This window comes from Branchiostoma belcheri, unplaced genomic scaffold (genome assembly GCF_001625305.1).
Source record: "Branchiostoma belcheri isolate BF01 breed outbred unplaced genomic scaffold, Haploidv18h27 scaffold234, whole genome shotgun sequence".
Classification (NCBI taxonomy): Eukaryota; Metazoa; Chordata; class Leptocardii; order Amphioxiformes; family Branchiostomatidae; genus Branchiostoma; species Branchiostoma belcheri.
Window position 1 is genome coordinate 92,401 of NW_017803837.1, and position 20,350 is coordinate 112,750.

A 20,350-nucleotide genomic window follows, 5' to 3' on the forward strand; every position below is an offset into this window, starting at 1 on the left:
AAATACGAGTTAGGCCATGTTGATTTGATTATATGGATGACATCCGCGCGCGCATGAATTTTCGGCCGTTTCAAAAAAAAAAGTTTTCAACCATACTGTAAATCGTACAAAACAGTTGCAAAATGAGCAAAAATATACCGTAAGTTAAAAAAAACATACAAATGTCGTAGAATGCCAAAATGAAACGAAAACAGACGAAATTGTAAAGAAATGAACTTGAAGACTAGATTTTTCGCCAAACCATATTCTGTCCCATTTCTTCAACCCTCATGACCATGTAGATTTCATAATGAAAACAACTTTTTTTTTGCAAAACTCTTTTTATTCGCACGCGCGCATCAATTTTGGGGTTCCCGGAGGATGTCATCCATATAATCAAATCAACATGGCCTTAGGGACAAATCAAAGAGGCGATCGGACCACCCCTACATCATTGCAAGTTATATTGTTTTACTGTTGTTTGGACAGGTCAAATAGCTTTTTTTTTTAATTTCATTGAGAAACATCAATACAAATAAATGGGCAAAGGCAAGTTGACGGGCGGCCGGCGGACTCGAGTTATAGGCAACTTATGTTCTCGCTACATTATAAACTAGAGCTCCCCGATCTCATACCTTCGCCAAATGACGTTAATCTTTATGATTGACAAATTATAGAATATTCCCCCTGATAGTGCAAATAGGATCCTCCTTTTCATGAATTATACCAGTTTATCATATTCTCAACCAAAAGTCTTTTTTCCTCACCAAACCCACCTTTAAATAGGTTTACCCCTCCCCGGGGTGAGTGCCGGCAGAGGTTGGGTTTGGGGGGGAAAAAATTCAGTACAAAAGAGAAACCCCGATAAAAAAACCTAAAAATGCCCCCAAAACGCAAACCTCTGCTTGGAGAGTAGTCTTCACCAGACTCCTTTTGCAGGCTGAATAAATCGTAGAAATCGGCCTAAAAGGGGATAGAATTGGCCAGAGGAGTTTCCCGGCCATCGAGGGCCCAATTGGCTTGCACGACCCTCGATGGCTGGGAAACTTCCCTGGCCAATTCTATCCCCTTTTAGGCCAATTTCTACGATTTATTCACCCTGCAAAAGGAGTCTGGTGGAGACTGCGGTATAGCTGACATCACATCCCACGCCTGAATAACAAGAACTGCCGGAGACCGCTGTCTCTGTCTGGGTCATCCAGGGACGATATATTTTTACCAGCCCTGGTTTCCGTGACGAAATAAATCATGTTTTACAGTCCTCCCAGATGACCTTCGTGAAACAGATGCTAGGGGCACCTGTTACCCCCACAGCTGTTCGGACGAAGTATACTCTGCCAGACAGGTGCCGAAATTACGGTTTCTGCCGACTTCCACATACCAACACATGGCAGATAAATCGACGTGCTATGATCACGTATTTAAGTGCCATCGACAGCCAATGTAATTTCTTCAAAACTGGATAACTGTGAGGTAAATACATGTGTGCGATGTCTCTGACGGAGAACGGATACTTGTTTTGTCAGTCGTAGGCTGGATTTAGCTAGCTATCGGCGGGTTCCAGAAAATAAAAAAGACGCCTCACGTAGCTTGTTTTGGGGCTATTTCAAAAGATTCAGGTACGAAGTGATGATAAAAATCTGTTAAGACATGACAGTAAATGTCAATATCAGACAGATTTCCTAATTCAGAAGATATAATTTTTTGTTTGTTTTGCCATACCCTGAAATTGCATAGCTCTCCTGCGCACACAACGCAAGTCATCGCCAGCCTGATCTGTGAGTGACAGACAGCACCGACAGACGACACAGTAACCCTCCTCCCGTCTGACCTCTCCAACTGAACAAACAGACCCGGCTCGTGGGGAATCTTGTCCCACTTGCTCACGAGAGGAGGAAACAGGGTTTGGGCGGGAGTCTGTGTCGGAGTTGGTGGGTTCAGGTCATGGGCGGGGTGACCTGGCGCGCCGATGGTCTTCGGGTTGCACCAATTGCAATACCGAACTGACAGCTCGGTAAAAGCGTTGCGGCCTGCTAGGCGACGCTTCAGGGCAGACAGTACTATTAGATTTGTCCATAGGAACACATGCTTAAATACACTATTAGAAGTCCTCATGAAAGTACTTGCCCATACTTAAATCTCAATTTTTTTTCTGCACCAGGTAGCAACAAGGGTCTGATTTCCAAAAATAGAAAGGAAACAGGGGGTCGACCAGCTCAAACTCCCGCCACTGCTGATGATAGTAACAAAACCTCAACTTTGACCTACATTTTCCATGGTATCCATCCGCCTGGCCAGACAAGACCTAACCACTCACATCTCTCACTACGCCCACTAAACTGGTGAAATAAAAAAAAAACTTGACCAATGTAGGAAAGTTTAGACCCTACCTGTGCCTTCCAGCCCAAAAATCAAAGATGGACCAAAACTTTCAAGAGAAAAAAGGATTTTCAAAGGTATTAACTAGGCACTACCCATTTTTGGCCTCTACTGCGCAACGCAAATGTGATGTCTGCCCTGAAGGCACCGTCTTCATGATTGGAAATGGCCTATCGTGTAATTTTAGGCAACAGCTTTGTTTCCGAATAGAAAGTTTGCACTGTACCATGTTACCTACCAATGCTATATAATAGAGTTTTATGTTTAATGTGGCCGCCCTTATAACTCTCTGTAGACATGTGTCCAACGTGCGCCTGTCCGTTTAAGCACTGTGCATTGTGCACCTGTTCGTTTTGGGTAGGAGGGCCTGTGAAAGGTGTTTCAGTCCCTATAACAATTTGTACACATGTGTGCCTGTCCCTATGACGGACTGTACACATGTGTGTCTAACGTATGCCTATCCCTATGACGGACTGTACACACGTGTTTCTAACATGTGCCTGTCCATATGACGGACTGTACACACGTGTGTCTAACATGTGCCTGTCCCTATGACGGACTGTACACACATGTGTCTAACGTGTGCCTGTCCCTATGACATACTGTACACATGTGTGTCTAACGTGTGCCTGTCCATATGACGGACTGTACACACGTGTGTCTAACATGTGCCTGTCCCTATGACATACTGTACACATGTGTGTCTAACGTGTGCCTGTCCCTATGACATACTGTACACATGTGTGTCTAACGTGTGCCTGTCCCTATATCGGTCTGTACCGTGTCTCTAACACGCGCCTGTCCCTGTAACGGTGCTCCTGTGTGTTCCAGGTGGGCGGGTGACTAACCAGGAGAGCCTGTCAGACGTGGAGCGGTACAACCCTCAGGTGGACCAATGGGAGGACGTGGCTCCCATCAGCACCCCGCGGAGACAGGTTGCCGTGGCAACGCACAACCGTCGTCTGTACGCCATGGGCGGGTCAGGTAACGCCAGTCTGTACGCCATGGGCGGGTCAGGTAACGCCAGTCTGTACGCCATGGGCGGGTCAGGTAACGCCAGTCTGCAGACACGCGTGTCAGTGTTTAGTGAATTGATGAATGAATCTTTATTGCATATTCCTGCCCAAATGGGCTCAATACATATGTGACCAAATGTGGTCTATTGGCCATCCCGTAACCAGTTGGTCCCGGTAACAACTGGTTACGGGCTGGCCAGTAGACTTACACCAGCTGTTTTTGTCGGCGTTCAGGTCACAACAGAATCTCCAACAAGTTGGAACGTTACAACCCCCTCACCAACCACTGGGAGCAGAAGCGCCCCCTGCTCACCAACCGCTTCTCGGCGTCACTGCAGCCGGTGGGGGGCCGGCTGTACCTGGTGGGAGGCGTGACTGTGGTGAAGGGTCATACCGTGGTGGGGGTGGACGTAGTGGACAGCTACAACCCCAACCTTGACCAGTGGACCAGGCTGACCCCCATGTCCGTGCCTCGTAGTGAGGCTGGCTGCGCGACCCTGGACGGGAAGATATACGTTGTAGGTGAGAGACTGTCGTAGATATTGAGATAAAGACACATATAAGACATGGCTGGCAATATTTATCTTCATCATTGAATGCACTCACGTATACGCTGTCATTGAAGTGTGAGACGATGCGACCGTCAAATTACATATAGACAGCCCTTCAGACACACAGACAGCATTCAGTTCTAGTTGAGGTCTGATATTTAAGACCACATTTCCACAAACTTTATGATGAGTTTATCGGCACATAAAGCTTCTGTAAATCCCCTGTCACACAGTCAGAACCTTCCCCCGACCACCGGCCGACCAGGTTGGCTGACGTTCAGGTGCTGTCTGACCAGATTTTGGCCGCGCCTACCTTTCTATAAGCATCAAATTTGAGTTAAATTTGAGTCCAATTTCAAGGCCAACCACGCCCCGACCTGCTCCAAATCACCAGCCGACCATGGCCGAACCTCCCGTCCATGTTGAAACATTCGAATGACGTAGCCGAACAGTAGCCGACCTAGCCGAATACCAGCTTACTCCTAACCATGGTTGTGGGAAGTTTGGCAAGTATTCGGGGGGTAAACTCTGGCTACGTGTGGCAGTGGCTTTACAACCATCTGCTTCACATTTCACTTTACAGGTGGTTACGACTGGTGCGCCAACAAGATCGTAGACCTGGTGGAATGTTACGATGTGGAAAAAGACGAGTGGAGCGCGGTGGCCTCATATCCCAACCGGGGGACTGGCATAGCCTGCTGTTCCACCATCCTCCTCAGGCTTCCCGAAGGCAGTGCCGAGTCCGACGGTACGTCCCTAACCAGCGTCACGGGCAGAGAAACCAGCGCCACGGGCACAGGAGTAACCAGCGCCACGGGCACAGTAACGGGACTGGAAAACACGGAAACGTCGTCCGAAAAGGACTCTCCGTCCAAGGCACGCGGGTCTCTGAGAAGCGCCGCCGTCTCAAGAAGTCGTCGAGAGCTGCAGGCCGAGGCGAGGGGGAAGCTGAAAAGACTCTCTTCAAAACACAAAGCGGAAGAAGAAGAAGAAGAAGCCGGAAACAGCACGGAAGAGGAGTGGGAGGTCGGGAAATATAGTAGTTTAACACGTGTACATGTAGCAGCGAAATCACACAGCTTATCAACAATAACAGAAAGAGCGGGAGAATATTGAAATACACGTATCATCATTATCATTATCTGTATACTATATTATGATATACGTCAGTGTTCACTGTTCAGATATTCTAAAACGTTACCGGTATATCGGAACAAAGAACGTAGGAAATATATCAGACCATGCCTGGCCATGTTAACGTGCGCACTCCTGGTTACACACATGTGTTTTTATTGTTGTACGTCGTCGTTGTCAAGTAGCATATGACGTGTACATGATCAGAAAGGCCGACCAAGAAGGATGCATTCTAGTTGTATTTTTGTCTGGCAAAAAAAAATATATTCATCGCTAACTAAGATGCAGGGTTGTGTTTGCTTGAGCTGCTCGGTAGACTGTGTGTAGAATTTGGTTTGTTTGCTGTGATCTGAGGCTATTTGAGGGGGCATAGATAACGAACGAAGACGTTAGAAATCCTGTAAATCTGGACTAAAATACTACTTTGCCTGTCAAGGTGCACTTTATATGGTCTAAAACTCATATAAGCGATTTTTGACAGCGTACTTCTAAGATGTTTACCATTCACTAGTTCCCCATCCCCAGAATGCATTGCGAAAACAGGGGTCTAAACCTCATTTGCATAGGACAGGAAAGCATCGGAATGATCCTGGTGACATTAAACAGCTTGCTTTTCACTGTGTTTTGAGGTGTCGGGGCATTTTATGCTCAACATTAATTAAATTACTATGGGTCGAATCTGACAACAAATAGAGAATGAATTTAATTAGCATTGAGCATAAAATGCCCCAACACCTCAAAACACACTGAAAAACAAACTGTTTAACGTCAACAGAATCATTCCGATGCCTTCCTGCCCTATGCAAATAAGGTTTAGACCCCTGTTTTCGCAATGCATTCTGGGGATGGGAAACTGGTGAACATATTTCAAGGGGAGCTCGAAACAGTGTCCTGTCCCGTTGCCAATACGAACATGAGATAGAGAGGGTGGGGGTCAATGCACTACATATAAGCCAATGATATCCCGTTCAATATCAAGTTGATGTTGCACTCTGAAATAACATCCAGCTTTTCGGTAAGCCGGAAACAAGTGACAAGTAAATATCAATATAACCATCATTTTCTCAGTGACAGTTTTTTTTTTCGAGGAATAACTATACTGTCATTCGTATTGCTTTCCATGTAGCTGTATAAAATGACTGATAAACTGGTGGATGTACCAACCACTAAGTATCTGATACCAGCCCAGAAAAGAACAAGAAACAGTCATGCCTTCAAATACATGTATCAGAGGCCGTGTCTATACGGAACCACCCAAGGCGCGATTCGGGTAACTCACATTCCTCACATCTGGTCCACGTGCCACACACACCTGTGAAACCGTGTCCGAACATAATGCTCTTGCGCTACATTTATTGCTGTTTGATGATAACACGCAAGGCGGCGTGTTATTAATGTCAGATGTCAACGACATGATTGCCGATGCCCCCCTCCCAGCCTATCTCGGCCGAATGCCGACGTGGTCCCGCCAGAGGCGGTGAAGCTCGCCCTAGAACGGACACATTATTTGACCATTACTGCTCTGTAAGTTGCTGCCACGTAAAAGTTGGTATTGCATATAAAAAAAGAAATATCACTCCGTAATCCATGACCAGGCGAAGTCACATTGAAATCACATTGCGTTCAGACGCAAATCGCGATGCGGGGAAACCGATTCGAAACCACCTCTAGAAGTGGCTCCAGACAAAGGCGCTTTCAATGTGATTTCGGACCGTTCAGACGGAGCCACTTGAAACCGGCTTCGGGGTAAACCACATGTAAACCGCCTTGGGTGGTTCCGTATAGACAGGGTCAGAGTTATCAACCAAGAATTGAGGTATTCAAAAACTCGTATTTCCCCAGAACTATCGTAGACTGAAACTCGTTGCCACCAAGCACAGTTGGGGCATCATCACTAGAAAGCTTTAAACAACTCCTGCAATCAAATGTGCAAAGATTAAGTGTAACAAGTCGTTCGGTTTGATATAGCTAGCTGCCGCCGCGCCGCGTGCCTGCGAAGCTGGTGTGTAACGCCGAAGGGCGGTAACTTATACCGGCTATATCGATACAGATACAGAAAGTAGTAATCAACTGAAATGAATCTGAGACCAGGGTATTCCCAACTCTCCAAAAACACGTCCGTCTCCTTCACAGTAACACGATGACCTGTTGACACTGTGTCTCGGTGCCCTCTCCATAAGGACATACGGGATATTTTTGGTACAAGTTCAGCTTCATTAAAACCCGACGTTGTCCACTAACTGTAACCGGAGAGTGCAACTAGAACTTGATCTCCAAGCAGCCCTCTGTAGACGGTCAATGGTTACAGGCGGCCAATATAGACTCGCCTTGCCACAGAGAATCTGTCGTAGATAAATTACCTCTGCTAAGAAGGTTATGTTTTCAGTGGCGTTCGCCTCTCTCTTTCTCTCTTTCTCTCTGTCTCTTTGTGTTTTGTGTGTGTGTGTGTGTGTGTGTGTATGTGTGCATGCATGTGTGTGTGTGTGTGTATGTGTGTGTGTCTGTGTGTGTGTGTGTGTGTGTGTGTGTGTGTGTGTGTGTGTGTGTGTGTGTGTGTGTGTGTGTGTGTGTGTGTGTGTGTGTGTGTGTGTGTGTGTGTGTGTGTGTATGTGTGTGGTATGTGTGTGTGTGTACACGATAACTCTAGATGGTACTGCAGCGGAATTTCCACTTTTTATCTTGTCATGCTAGGGTCATGATATTTGGTTGGTAGTTAGCTCCTGTGCTCGGGAGGAAGTGACGTACGATTGGCCCCCTAGCGGCTTGTTGGGGAACTGCAGGGGCGGTTGTTTACAAATGTTAAAAGAAGGATAACTCAAGACCCGGTTGACGGATTGTCGTTATTTTGGTGCGTATGTATCTTGATGATGGTTGACAATTATGCGAATCAGGATGTAATTTACATAATTAATGACGAAATTCCATAAATCTCCTTCGTTCCTAAGATAGAACAATTCAAACTTGTGACCTATGTAATTAAGAGGAAGAGGAACATTGGCAGATGTCAATTATGTAAATTTTGCCCCAATTTGCATAATTATTGAGAAAATGCTAGTCTGTTAAGTCATGAATGTACAATAAGGTATTTCATTTCATTACATTATAATTCCATACTGGTAAATGGCAGAAATTTCATACTTGCGGCATTTGGAAGTCAAGTCAACATTAACATCATCAAACATAACCTATTCCAATCAGGACGTCATTTGCATAATTTATGAGGAAATGCTAGAACAGCTGCCATTTTTAAATATAAGACTGAAATTGGGTGGAGAATATGCACAACTGATATAATTCATAATCAAATGATGATTTATTTGAATGATAATTGCGAATGAATCATAATTCTCTTCTTTAAAGTTCTCCAGTAAGAAGTGAGAACGCTCGTGCTTTTGATCCAAATATAATGATGAATACACTTGTAACGACGTTTATTGCACATTTTTGACACACTGGATTATATCTAAACGTGTAACGTCGTCGTTATTTTTTCTGTCAGCGACGCGAGTAATATGCCCCCGCGAGGGACGATTTTCTGCCGAGGGAGTTTTTGCCACGGAGAGAAGGCAAAAACAACACTGCGAAGGAGGCTATGTCTATGCATCCACTTGGAAACATGTGTCTATGCATCCACATGGAAACATGTGTCTATGCATCCACATGGAAACATGTGTCTATGCATCCACTTGGAAACATGTGTCTATGCATCCACTTGGAAACATGTGTCTATGCATCCACTTGGAAACATGTGTCTATGCATCCACACGGAAACGTGTGTCTATGTATCCACATGGAAACATGTGTCTATGCATCCACATGGAAACATGTGTCTATGCATCCACATGGAAACATGTGTCTATGCATCCACACGGAAACATGCATGTGTCTATGCATCCACATGGAAACATGCGTCTATGCATCCACATGGAAACATGTGTCTATGCATCCACACGGAAACGTGTGTCTATGCATCCTCATGAAAACATTGTTGGAGCGCGAATCCTTCTCTCCGCGGCAAAAACTCCCTTGGCAGCAAATCGTCCCTCCGCGGCATATTACTCGCGTCGCTCACAGAAAAAAATAACGCCGACGCCCAACAAGTCTGGAAAGGAGGCTAGGTCACAACGATAAAAATATCATTAGATGAATTTAACTTCTCGCTTTTCAGTTATTGTAGAGATAAAAGTTTTTCGATGGAAGGTCTGTCTAGTTGCATTAGGAATATGAATTTTTCTACAGTGGGAAATGGGGAAATATGTCAACGAAATGTTTCCAACACAACATGGCGATTTGTATTGTGCTCGCCGGATCGCAGACCTTTACAGTTCGCCGAACTCTTACAAGTTCACATCAACTTGACCGCTGGCCAAATATGCAATTGCAGAAACACACTGGCAGTACTGTGCTGCCATCGATGGACACTACCGAGCGACAAACAAGCCAAGTTCCTCCCCATTGTCAGCATTCCCCTCCAGAACGGTCTCCCTGGCAACTCGGATTGTAGTCAGTACAGATGTCATTGGCATTTACTGGCCATTGTGTGTCGTTGGAAACTCTCCAGTTCTTAATTTGGAGAGTCTGTGCTGGTCGGCTTTGAACCTTTCCAGCGGCTTTGAACTTCAGGTTGTTGTGAAAGAGCTGGCCCAGAAATTAGAGTTAGCATGCCTAAAGCCCTGTCATGTCACACATTCAGAACCTTCCCCCGAACACCAGCCGACCAAGGTTGGCTGAAGCCCGTGTCACACATTCAGAACCTTCCCCCGAACACCAGCCGACCAAGGTTGGCTGAAGCCCCTGTCACACATTCAGGACCTTCCCCGAACACCAGCCGACCAAGGTTGGCTGAAGCCCCTGTCACACATTCAGAACCTTCTCCCGAACTCCAGCCGACCAAGGTTGGCTGAAGCCCCTGTCACACATTCAGAACCTGCCCCGAACACCAGCCGACCAAGGTTGGCTGAAGCCCCTGTCACACATTCAGGACCTTCCCCCGAACACCAGCCGACCTAGGTTGGCTGAAGCCCCTGTCACACATTCAGAACCTTCCCCCGAACACCAGCCGACCAAGGTTGGCTGAAGCCCCTGTCACACATTCAGAACCTTCCCCCGAACTCCAGCCGACCTAGGTTGGTCCAAGTTATAATTAGGGATCAGTCTGACCAGATTTAGACCACGCCTATACCTTTGTATACCAATCAAATTTGACTTAAATTTGAGTCAATTTTGGCTGCCAACCATATGCACCACTGCTAACTTCTCCCGTTCACCACCCGACTACCAGCCAACCATGGCCGAACCTTCCGTCCACAACCGAATGTTATAACGAACATTTTTAAACATTCCTCATGGTGCAGACGAACAGTAGCCGACCTGACCGAACACCAGCCGACCTTGCTCCCGACCTACTCCTAAGGCCACAGCAAGTAATTTTTATGGATGACATTAGCGCGCGCATTAATTTTCGCATGATTTTGGAAAAAAACAACAAGAAATTTTGTTGCCCTCTGACAGTGGTTAGCATGCCGAAAATGGGCAAAGATGTCTCTTGCCATGCCGGAAGGTGGATGGCAGATAACTATGAAGAGAGGAGACAAGAAAAAGCTCTGATTTAATGTTTTGTTTCTTATTTTGATGCAGTGATATGTGATGCTGGCTGTGTATATGTGATGTTCTCACTGAATCAAAACCATTTGTACAATGATTGAGTCAAAATTTTAAATTGTAGGAACCTTGTATTTTTCGGCCCGCCTTGTTTTTTTTTCGCCCGCTCGCATTAGATTTGGAATCTGCGGAGGATGTCATCCATAAAATTTACTTGCTGTGGCCTAACCATGGTTGGGGAGAGTTCGGCTGGTGTTCGGGAGGCCATGTTCGGCTATGTCTGACATTTCCAAGACGCTATAATTAATTACACCAGCCGCAAGAAGTCAGCCAAGGACATTCGAATCACGCGTTGTTTACGTCTGAAAGGGTAATGCTGTGTGACTGGAATTTGTTCAGATTGGCAAAGACGTTACAGAGCCTAGCCTCTACCAGGCTCTACTGAGGGACTAGGTAGCCTCTACCAGGCTTCTGAGGCACTAGGTAGCCTCTACCAGGCTTCTGAGGCACTAGGTAGCTTCTACCAGGCTTCTGAGGCACTAGGTGGCTGGTCAAATAAACAGATAACAAACATGCCAGGGGAGTTTAGGGGATTTCGACTTGCCAAAGGAGTACAGTCTGGCCAATTTCTACTTTTTCCCCCTGAAGCCTGAAGTCCATAGCTTAATCGTCTCTAATTCTTCAAGCGTTGGTTCAATGTCAAGTATGAGTTTTGGTTTACGGTTTGTCATCGTGAAACTTGTCTTAGGCACATTGATGCTCATCAACCAATATTAATATTTCACGTGCATTCCTAATAATCTAGCGCTATGGTTGTCCTATTTAATAATCTAGCTCTATACTTGTACTATACTAATTATATACATGGAACACGTATCTTGAAAGACAGACAGTGAACATCTTCCCTCCCTCAGGCAGTTTATTTATGTCACAATACACAGTATAGTATAAACATTTAAAAGATATAAGCTAAAACATACTGGCGTTTGGACCATTTACGTATCGCTGCGGTGTTGTTGAAAGCCGATATCGTCCCCCGTGCCTGGGAGGTCATGTCAGGGTCGCGTCCTGGGCAGGGGAAGTCATTCTCGGCCCTCGTACAACCTTCCACAACGTACAGGATATGTGTTTTCCCGGGTAAAAATGCACCTGAACAACCACGTAAAATCCATTCTTTAAGCACATCTTATTCAATTCGTGAAGGGTCCATTTCTTCTCTTACGTGCACCTTTACGCATGATTTAAGATGTGCGTAAGATAGGATTTTGTACAGTGAACATAAACTGGATTTAGATGTGGCTGGGAGCCAGGTAACGTTCAAAAGCTGCTACGAGATCGGTGTGTTCAGGGCCTTCTTACCGAGCTAACGTACATGAGGCAGATTTTCGAGAGCAGTACCAGCGTATGTCAAGTCCAACATGCTAACTCTACATCTCTGCATTTGGCACAATAAATTAGTGTAAACAGTCTTCGCTCACACTTTCAGTTTAAGGCTTAACGGAAATGGAATCATTGGACTCTGTCATGTCGCACAGAAATAAAATTGCACTAACTCCCGACACCAGAGCCCAAATCATAATGGCACAGCCGTCATTCGCAACTTTGTACATCATTCCATGTTCTGTGCAGAACACAAGCGCCTGAGGCACGACGGGATAGCACCAACGTTCACCATGCAGTCTCGTTTAGGAAAACCTCAAGTTGGGACACGTCAGCAGAACGTACTGCGCCTGCGCGAAACCCGGATTCTTCGCGATTTTTCGTTGGACGTTTGGTCAACGTTGCATCGGAATTTTGCCTGTTGCAGACGATATCTTTTCCTACAGACGGGATGTTATCATAAAATACACCTTAAACGAGGCTGTTCACAATACCGGTACATAACGTGGTTCGCACAGGCGCAGTACGTTCTGCCGACGTGTTAAACTTGAGCCCCCCCCCTCCCCGTGACGTCATCACTGGCTGGTGAGTAGAAGAGCGGCCGTGCTGAGGACCAGGAGGGAGTTGGCGACGATGGCGGCACAGCCGGCTCCTGGCGTGGTCTCGTCCGGCTCAGGTGCCGCTGTCGTGGGTACATCGGGGGCGGCCGTGCCCTCACCTGTGTGCCAAGGAAAAACAGATACGTCAAGATACCAATTCTAACAAGACTGGCAATGAAAACATACATTGCCATGGCGACGGTGGTTGCTGTTAAGGAGACAGATACAGTGCACTCCTCCCCTGAGTGTATAGTGAACGAGCCCCGGGGTTACAGAAAGTAGGGCCATCCGGGGCAGAGAGGTCTTCCCAAGGGTTTCCAGGAATGTGGGCATAGATGTGGGTCAGAGAAATGCCTGTGGACATTCCATTCCTGTGGACAAAATGCCTGTACAATTCCTAGAATTCTTGCAAACTGCACACAATACCATTAGGCTCCTCACTGAGACGTCGCCAAAAACCATGTATAATGTTTCTATCATGTGAACATGGGGAACCAGAGACGAAGTATGTTTGACGTTTTTACATCATTTAGGCCATGTTGATTTGATTATATGGATGACATCCACGCGCGCATGAATTTTCGTCCGTTTACAAAAAAAGTTTTCGACCATACTGTAAATCGTACAAAATAAGAGAATATATGTCGAATGTTGCAAAAAAGGGATTGAAAATAATGCTAATGTCATAGAATGCCGAAATCAATTCAGGAAAAGAATAAAATGTGAAGAGTCTATCATTATAACATTCTCTGCGTGTTTAGTAATTTGTTCAACCTTTATGACCACGTAAACTTCATAATGAAGGAAACTTTTTTTGCCATTTTTTTTTCATTCGCACGCTCGCGTCAGTCTTGGGTTAATCAAATCAACATGACTTTACATAAAATTAAAATGCTAATTTGAATACAAAGCACAATCACTCCGCTGTTGAAAAGCACGTGGCTTTCTGTTAGACTATCGTAATTAGTAAACATAACATCATGTAAAGCTTCGGTCACAACCCGCCGTACGTGCTTCTGCGTGCTGTCTACGTGCAAAAACGTGGGCAAACGTAGGGCATCCGTGCGTGGTGAGTACCGCCTCCGTACGGAATCCTACGGATTAAGGAGCACGCAGACACGCCGTAGAACTTGAAGTGCATGTAAAACTTTTTCTGCGTGCTGTCTACGGATTCACCACCCGTGCGTGCGAGTACGGGCGACGCGCGTGCCCCGTACGTACCGTACAAAGGACGTACGTGTGAGTACGGCCTCCTTACGGTAAAGTTGCAATCGCACAGAGATCGTACGTTGTAAGCACGTACAACTCACTTACCACTTGCGCAACGTACGATGCACGCAACCGCTCACGACCAGACTTGGCGTGCAGACCACACTCTTACACCTTGCGAAACCGTGCGAGTGACGTGCGTCGATGCCACTCCTTCCCCACGTTTTCTCCCAAGACTTAGCCTCCCAAAAACGTACGGACAAAAAGCACGTACGGCGGGTTGTGACCGAGGCTCAAGACAGCGTATCGTAATGACAATATCTCGTACGTATTTTTATCTAAGCGCAGAATGAATTCCATGTCGATGGACAGGAGGTTAAAGATACCCGATGCAATTTTAGGGCAGCAAAACTGGACTTTCAAAGTCACTTCTCTGGTCATTCTTTTGGTGTGGTGAGCGTATCCCATATAATTGTCGATGTTGCAATTAGCAAACTGATATCTGGGAGGCAAAAATGCGATGTCACTGACGCAAAAAGTTGCTTGTTTTGTATCGTAGGCTGGTTCTAGCTATTTATGGGTGGTAACCCAAAATAGAGACTATATGAAATGATGACGAAAATGCCAAGAAATGGCAGTAAACATTCATATTAAACAGATTTCCCCTTCAAGAATATTTTTTTTCGTTTTGCTGCCCTGCAATTGCATTGGATGTATTTAAGTTGATAGTAGGACTACCGTACCAGGTGCATCTGTCCCGTCGGGTGCGTCTGTGGCCACGTCGCCGACGTCCTCCTCCGCGTCCGTACCCTCCACATCCTCGGCCGCCGGCGCCTCGGGGGACTGGGGCGCCTCGGGCGGGCTCTCACCTCCCTCCGCCGGGACAGGCGACTGTGCCACGGCGACGTGAACGGCTGCTAGGCACAGGGCCAGAAGTAGAACCAACCAACGCTGCATGTTTATCCTGTAGCACATATAGGAAAGGATGAAAGGTATAAGTCAGGTATGGGCCGTGGCCCAAGCCAGTATCAACCGGTTACTTACGGGTTCATCTTTCGTGTGTCCAGAAACTAACAGAAATTTAACTTTGACCCAACCCTATTTTTACTCTGGGTACCATCCTATTTGTATGCCTAAAAATATCTCATAAATCATTCTAGTCACCTATAGTCACCTTGAAGTACCTATTTTACCAAATCCGAATGTACAACATTGCCATCGTTCTAGATCTTTAAATTTGTAATATCACCATGTAATTTTGTTATGGGAAATGAGTTTACTTACTGTTATGTTTCATATGTTAATTACTTGCCCTTACTATAATTGTTATTGTCATTATTATTATTATTATGCTTTTAATTGTTTTGGAGGACAAGAATAAGCCCTGAGGCTTCTTCCTCCTCCAGCACAGTCATTCTGTTTAGGTTTATTATTCTATATTCTGTTTCGTCCAATTATTATATTTACTTTCTGTATTGTTTTGTATTTTATACGCATGTGCAAATACAAAACAATAAACAAATGCCAGGGCCTACAAATAGGATGGTACCCAGGCTAACCTATATTGTCGACACAAGACGATGTATATTTTACTGAACGTTTTAAAAACTGCCTACTAATTAACCACTCAATTTAACAATTCTAATGATCCACTTCTTTATGCACATGTTATCTTTGTATTTCGAACTGCTCATCTGTTGTTTTGTTATTTGCTATAGATTGTATTCTTCTTTGTCAAATTAAATTTGCAGTGGCCAGAGTTGTTCACCACTGTGTCTTGTACTTTTTTTTAATGTTGTTCAATAAAGTTTGGATATGAACTGGACCAGTGTAAGTATTGTACAAGTCAACAGTAAGGCAGATTGAAAATGGTGGGTTTATGTTGCAGATTTCGAAATATCCACCAAGTCATTGTCAAGTATTGTTATATATCTTAGTATGTTGTCATTTAAATTGTCTATTTTTGTATCATTACTGTTTTATTATGTATTTTGTATGTGGAGAGACAACTGGCAGAGGTGCAATTATGCACCTGTTTCGTCTCTCCTCCATGCTACTTGATGTTGTATTGGAAAGTCTAATAAATAAATAAATAAGTCATATTTTCTGTGAGACTTACTGGACGCGCAAGTTATGATATATTTCTTTTCTTTGGAATACAAAGGTACAGTTTATAGTTGAAATACACTATGTCCTGCCTTGGCCAGCATGTGAGCCACAACTTTACAGGTGGCCTGGCTTAGGACTTGCCTTTTAAAATAAACAGCCGGTGTTGACGACAAGCTGAAATATTGACGGGCAACCTAGCTTTTGGCTTAGGTTGCCCCACTACGCAACCTGAGAAAAAAGTTTGAACCCTGCGTTGGCATTTTCGTGTTCTGTAAACCATCTGCGACAAATGGCCAACTGTCTGCGTACGGGAAAGCCTGGTCCAACGCTTTACACATTCACCCAGGCTCATGGGTGCACGATAAGCGTGTTTCCCACCGGTATGATGTTGTAGCAGGTCCCGAGACCACGACATTCCACCAGGCGAAGCCAAACCATGTGTTTCATAGTTATAGTGGCCGAGGCTGCTGGTGAAAAGATTTATAACTGTAACACATTTCGTGCCACACCCGTAACAGCACATTGCCAACATGAGGGGGTCCATAGGTTATGCATACTTGGAGCGGTTTATCCTTGTTGAGGTAGAAGCGGGCTGGTCTTCTTTTCTATGACGTTAAAACTAGCGGCTCCAGTTGCCATTGATGTTCAACGGGGGCCTTCAATGTCAATATCTAGCCTCTACCAGGCTTCGAGAAGCGGCTGGATAAAGCTAATTGGCCAAATAAGAATCCCGAATCCTGGTAGAGGCTACTTTTCCTTGACGTTTTTGGCAACCCAAAGGAGCTGACTATCGTTTTATAGAACTAGAAGCAGAGAAAACACCAGTAACAGCCAGGGTAACATTCCGTTAGGTCATTGTACCCTGATCCCAGACAGAACGTGCTCCATATCCACGGGCAATGATGGGAATAAAGGCACCTACAGCCTGAATTGATAAAAGAGCTTGTACGCGGAAACACCTAATATTTACCTCCATGGAGGTATTGTTTTTGGCGTGTCTGTCTGTATGTGTGTGTGTGTGTGTGTGTGTGTGTGTTTCCGCAACTTTGTGGTCAGCATAACTTCAAAATGCCTTTATGGATTGTGATGATATTTGGTATGCTGGTAAGTCTTGGAAAGACAAAGGTCAAGGTCAAATATGGGCCTCCTGGTGGATGACCTTGGTACTGCAGCAGAACTTCCGGTTTTTGTATCTTTTGTCCTGAACATGCTATGGTCTTGATGTTTTGGTGACAGATAGCTTATCCTGTCAGGAATAAGTGATGTGAGTTTGGTCCCCCTAGCAGCTTGTTCTGGAACTGCAGGGCACTTTCTGGCGAAATGTTTAAAAGCCAATAAGTCCAGATAGGAACAACATATTTTCATCATTTTTGGCGTGTAGGTAGCTGAGAGAGAGATGTGCATAATTAAATGCAAATTATGCAAATGAGGAGGAATTTATTTGCATAATTAATAAGAACATTCTATAATTACAGTTTTTTACATTATACTACTTTCATACATGTAATGTATGTAACCTATGGCAGGCGGAACATCAACTGATACTTAATTATGCAAATGATGCAAATTGCATAATTAATGCGAAAATTTTATGATTTCTTAATGGTGAATGATGGGAATGTCATACTTGGGACATATGTAAGTTCATCAAAAGTTAACAGCACGATACATATATTATGTTAATGAAGAAGTCATTTGCATAATTAAAGAAAAGTTACATTTACATATCAAGCCCATATTTCATGGAGGTATGAGATCTCGGAACTTGTTGTTTGAGCAATCATAGCCTCCGACAGTAGACGTATTTTGTACAAGGTATGTTTATCTGATAAGAGATATTGGGTACAGCTATAACATATTTTCTTTATCAGGCGCAGTAATATCTTGTATTACTTTAGGGTAGCCTAATGAAAATGTTATGTACTAGTAGATGCCATATACTTTGTACCATGTACAATTGTTGTGCAATTAAGTTATCATTATTAATTAAATCATCCTAACTAATATTAACATAATTCATACCCAATTTTACAACTTGCACCTAAGGCCGCAGCAAGTAAATTTTATGGATGACATCCTCCGCAGACTCCAAATCTAATGTGAGCGGGTGAAAACAAAACATGGCGGACCAAATTTTGACATCATAAACCTTGTTAAACAAGAAATGATATCAGTTCTATATTGCTTTGTGCTAAGTTTACTGACAACTATTACAACATCCATTCCTCACTGAAGCAACTTTAAAAGTTTTCAAGCATTCAATGATTGTACAAATGGCTTTACGTCAATGGGAACATCACAATACACAGCCACAATCACATATAAAAGGAATGAAAGTTATCATATTTTTTTGCCATCCACGTCCCGGAATGGCAACAGATATCTTAATGCGCCCGCTTATGTCATCCATGAAAATTACTTACTTGCTGTGGCCTAAATTGTTTGTTGTTTTTTGGTTCTCTGTACCTCAAGGAACTACTGCACAACGTTATTATGAAGAGTTTAGACTGACTGACTATATACATAAGGAAAACGTTTTTCAGATAAATCATGAGAGATGTAGTTTCGGGGCGATGGTGACGTTATGCCGACCAGCTGCGCTAGCCTGGCATGTCAGGCGCCTGGAGAAACAAAAAGTCAGGACAGGTCCATGTCTGGTACTACCAGCCTAACATCTGGTCAAGCTTCCTTTTACATCATCAAGAGCTAATGGTGGGCAAATAACATTGGGTATGGAGAGGCGTCGCCCTAAATATTTCAATAGGTTTCTGTCATGTAAATAAACAAAAGATTTTGTCGGAAGTGGCCACGATCGAGGGGCCCATTGGAGAAATATTGCATGCATAAATATTAAACTTCAAGTTGAATTAACTGCTAACAGTTAGAAAGTTATAGTTATTGCAACGTTTAATTTCAGAGTCATTGAAAATACTATCCACATTTTGTACAGGTAAAACTGGATGGGGTGTATTTCTAAAATTGGTTCAAAGTTGACCCCAATGTTCCAACATATAGGCGCCTACCTAGGCCTGACGGCTGTATAGTATTTTTTATTATGGCTAACTTTTTAGATGGCATTTCCCCACTGTTGGCTAACGCCCAATAATAACCCGATATCTCTAATTCACACGCCCTCCCCCAAATGACTGATCACAATCATCGCCCTGTGTTTGTTTTCTGAGCATTAGGGTGGCGACAAGAGCATACTCCAACACAAACAGCGGGACTAGGGCTGCTGATGGCAGGAGGACGCACTGTGCTGTATCTTCCTACCCTGGAATCCAGAACTCGTTTTCCGGGCCGCAAAAGCCCTTCGCCCGCTGGTGTAAATTACCGCTACGGGGGAGTCTAGCCCGGGGGGGAGTTTGGCTGGCCGCACAAACCCCTCGGGCTCAACTCCCCCGTAGCGGTAATTTAGATAGGCGGGCGAAGGGCTCATGGCTGCCGAAGGAAAACGGCTAACGGCCCGATACTAGTTTGGCATCCAGGGTAGTATTTTCCATGCACCACAAACATTAAAAAAAAAAATAGAAAGAACGACATTTGCTTTGGGGCAAATTCAGCATGGTTTCACCACATTTCACGACATGGCAAGGAAAGAAGGAGAAATACAAGGGAACACAATGCTATTTATATTGATATAACTGTAGTATGAAGTGACATATAACTAAGAATCATGCAACAGTTGGACAGCTATCTCCTACATTATTGGTTATGATTTTTATTTGCATAATGCAAACTGTTGATTTTTAAGATAAAAAGCATTTATGCCCTGCATTCCAATGCTATGGACTCGCCCTGAGCAGGTGTCCAATGCATTAATCCAATTAGTCCAGCACCCAATCAGCAAGAAGATTACAAGTGCCCTACTAATTCGAAAGCTTGATGCCTATTGGCTGTTGCTCTCTGCATTCCAGACTGATGAGTCATTGCTATAAGGTAAGTATACTTCACTATTTGGCATAAAACAGTCAGAAAGGCCCAAACTATACAAACTTAATGGAGAGTATACCGAAAATTATAATGAATTGTTATTGGTAGATATATGAAGTATACCCTTACCAAGTTTCAGATGATAGGGCCATAGTGGTGAAGCCGTAAAAAAGATTAACGATTTATTAGGTTTACACAGTACACTACAAGCAGAGCTATGGCTTATTTTTCGCGTGTTTTAGGTGTTCTCATCGGGCTTTCCTTCTTTGTACTGGAATCTTTCAGCCAAAGAAACATCGGGTGGCAAATGATAACTGTCTGGCAAGTGGATACAGCCTGTAACTGTCACCAAAGACCTGCTTTGAGATTGCACCAAGGTCCTTATAGCTTGTACCTTTGCCATTAATAATGTATTGCTATGACTATATCAAAATACGTACGGTGAGGAAGTGATTGTGCA

General features: G+C 44.3%; 1 protein-coding gene across 1 annotated transcript in view; it reads left to right on the forward strand.

The window, feature by feature from the left end:
• LOC109470822 (kelch-like protein 26) overlaps positions 1 to 14,809 on the forward strand; it is a 19,435-nt gene extending 4,626 nt beyond the window's left edge. The window contains exons 4-12 of the mRNA XM_019769913.1: positions 3,190 to 3,342; positions 3,609 to 3,896; positions 4,509 to 4,951; positions 11,710 to 11,787; positions 11,971 to 11,975; positions 12,631 to 12,762; positions 12,986 to 13,027; positions 13,140 to 13,155; positions 14,581 to 14,809. Coding sequence (XP_019625472.1) covers positions 3,190 to 3,342; positions 3,609 to 3,896; positions 4,509 to 4,951; positions 11,710 to 11,787; positions 11,971 to 11,975; positions 12,631 to 12,762; positions 12,986 to 13,027; positions 13,140 to 13,155; positions 14,581 to 14,769 — 1,346 coding nt within the window. The 3' untranslated portion in view covers positions 14,770 to 14,809. The remainder of the gene's footprint in view (positions 1 to 3,189; positions 3,343 to 3,608; positions 3,897 to 4,508; positions 4,952 to 11,709; positions 11,788 to 11,970; positions 11,976 to 12,630; positions 12,763 to 12,985; positions 13,028 to 13,139; positions 13,156 to 14,580) is intronic.
• The last annotated feature ends 5,541 nt before the right edge of the window (positions 14,810 to 20,350 follow it).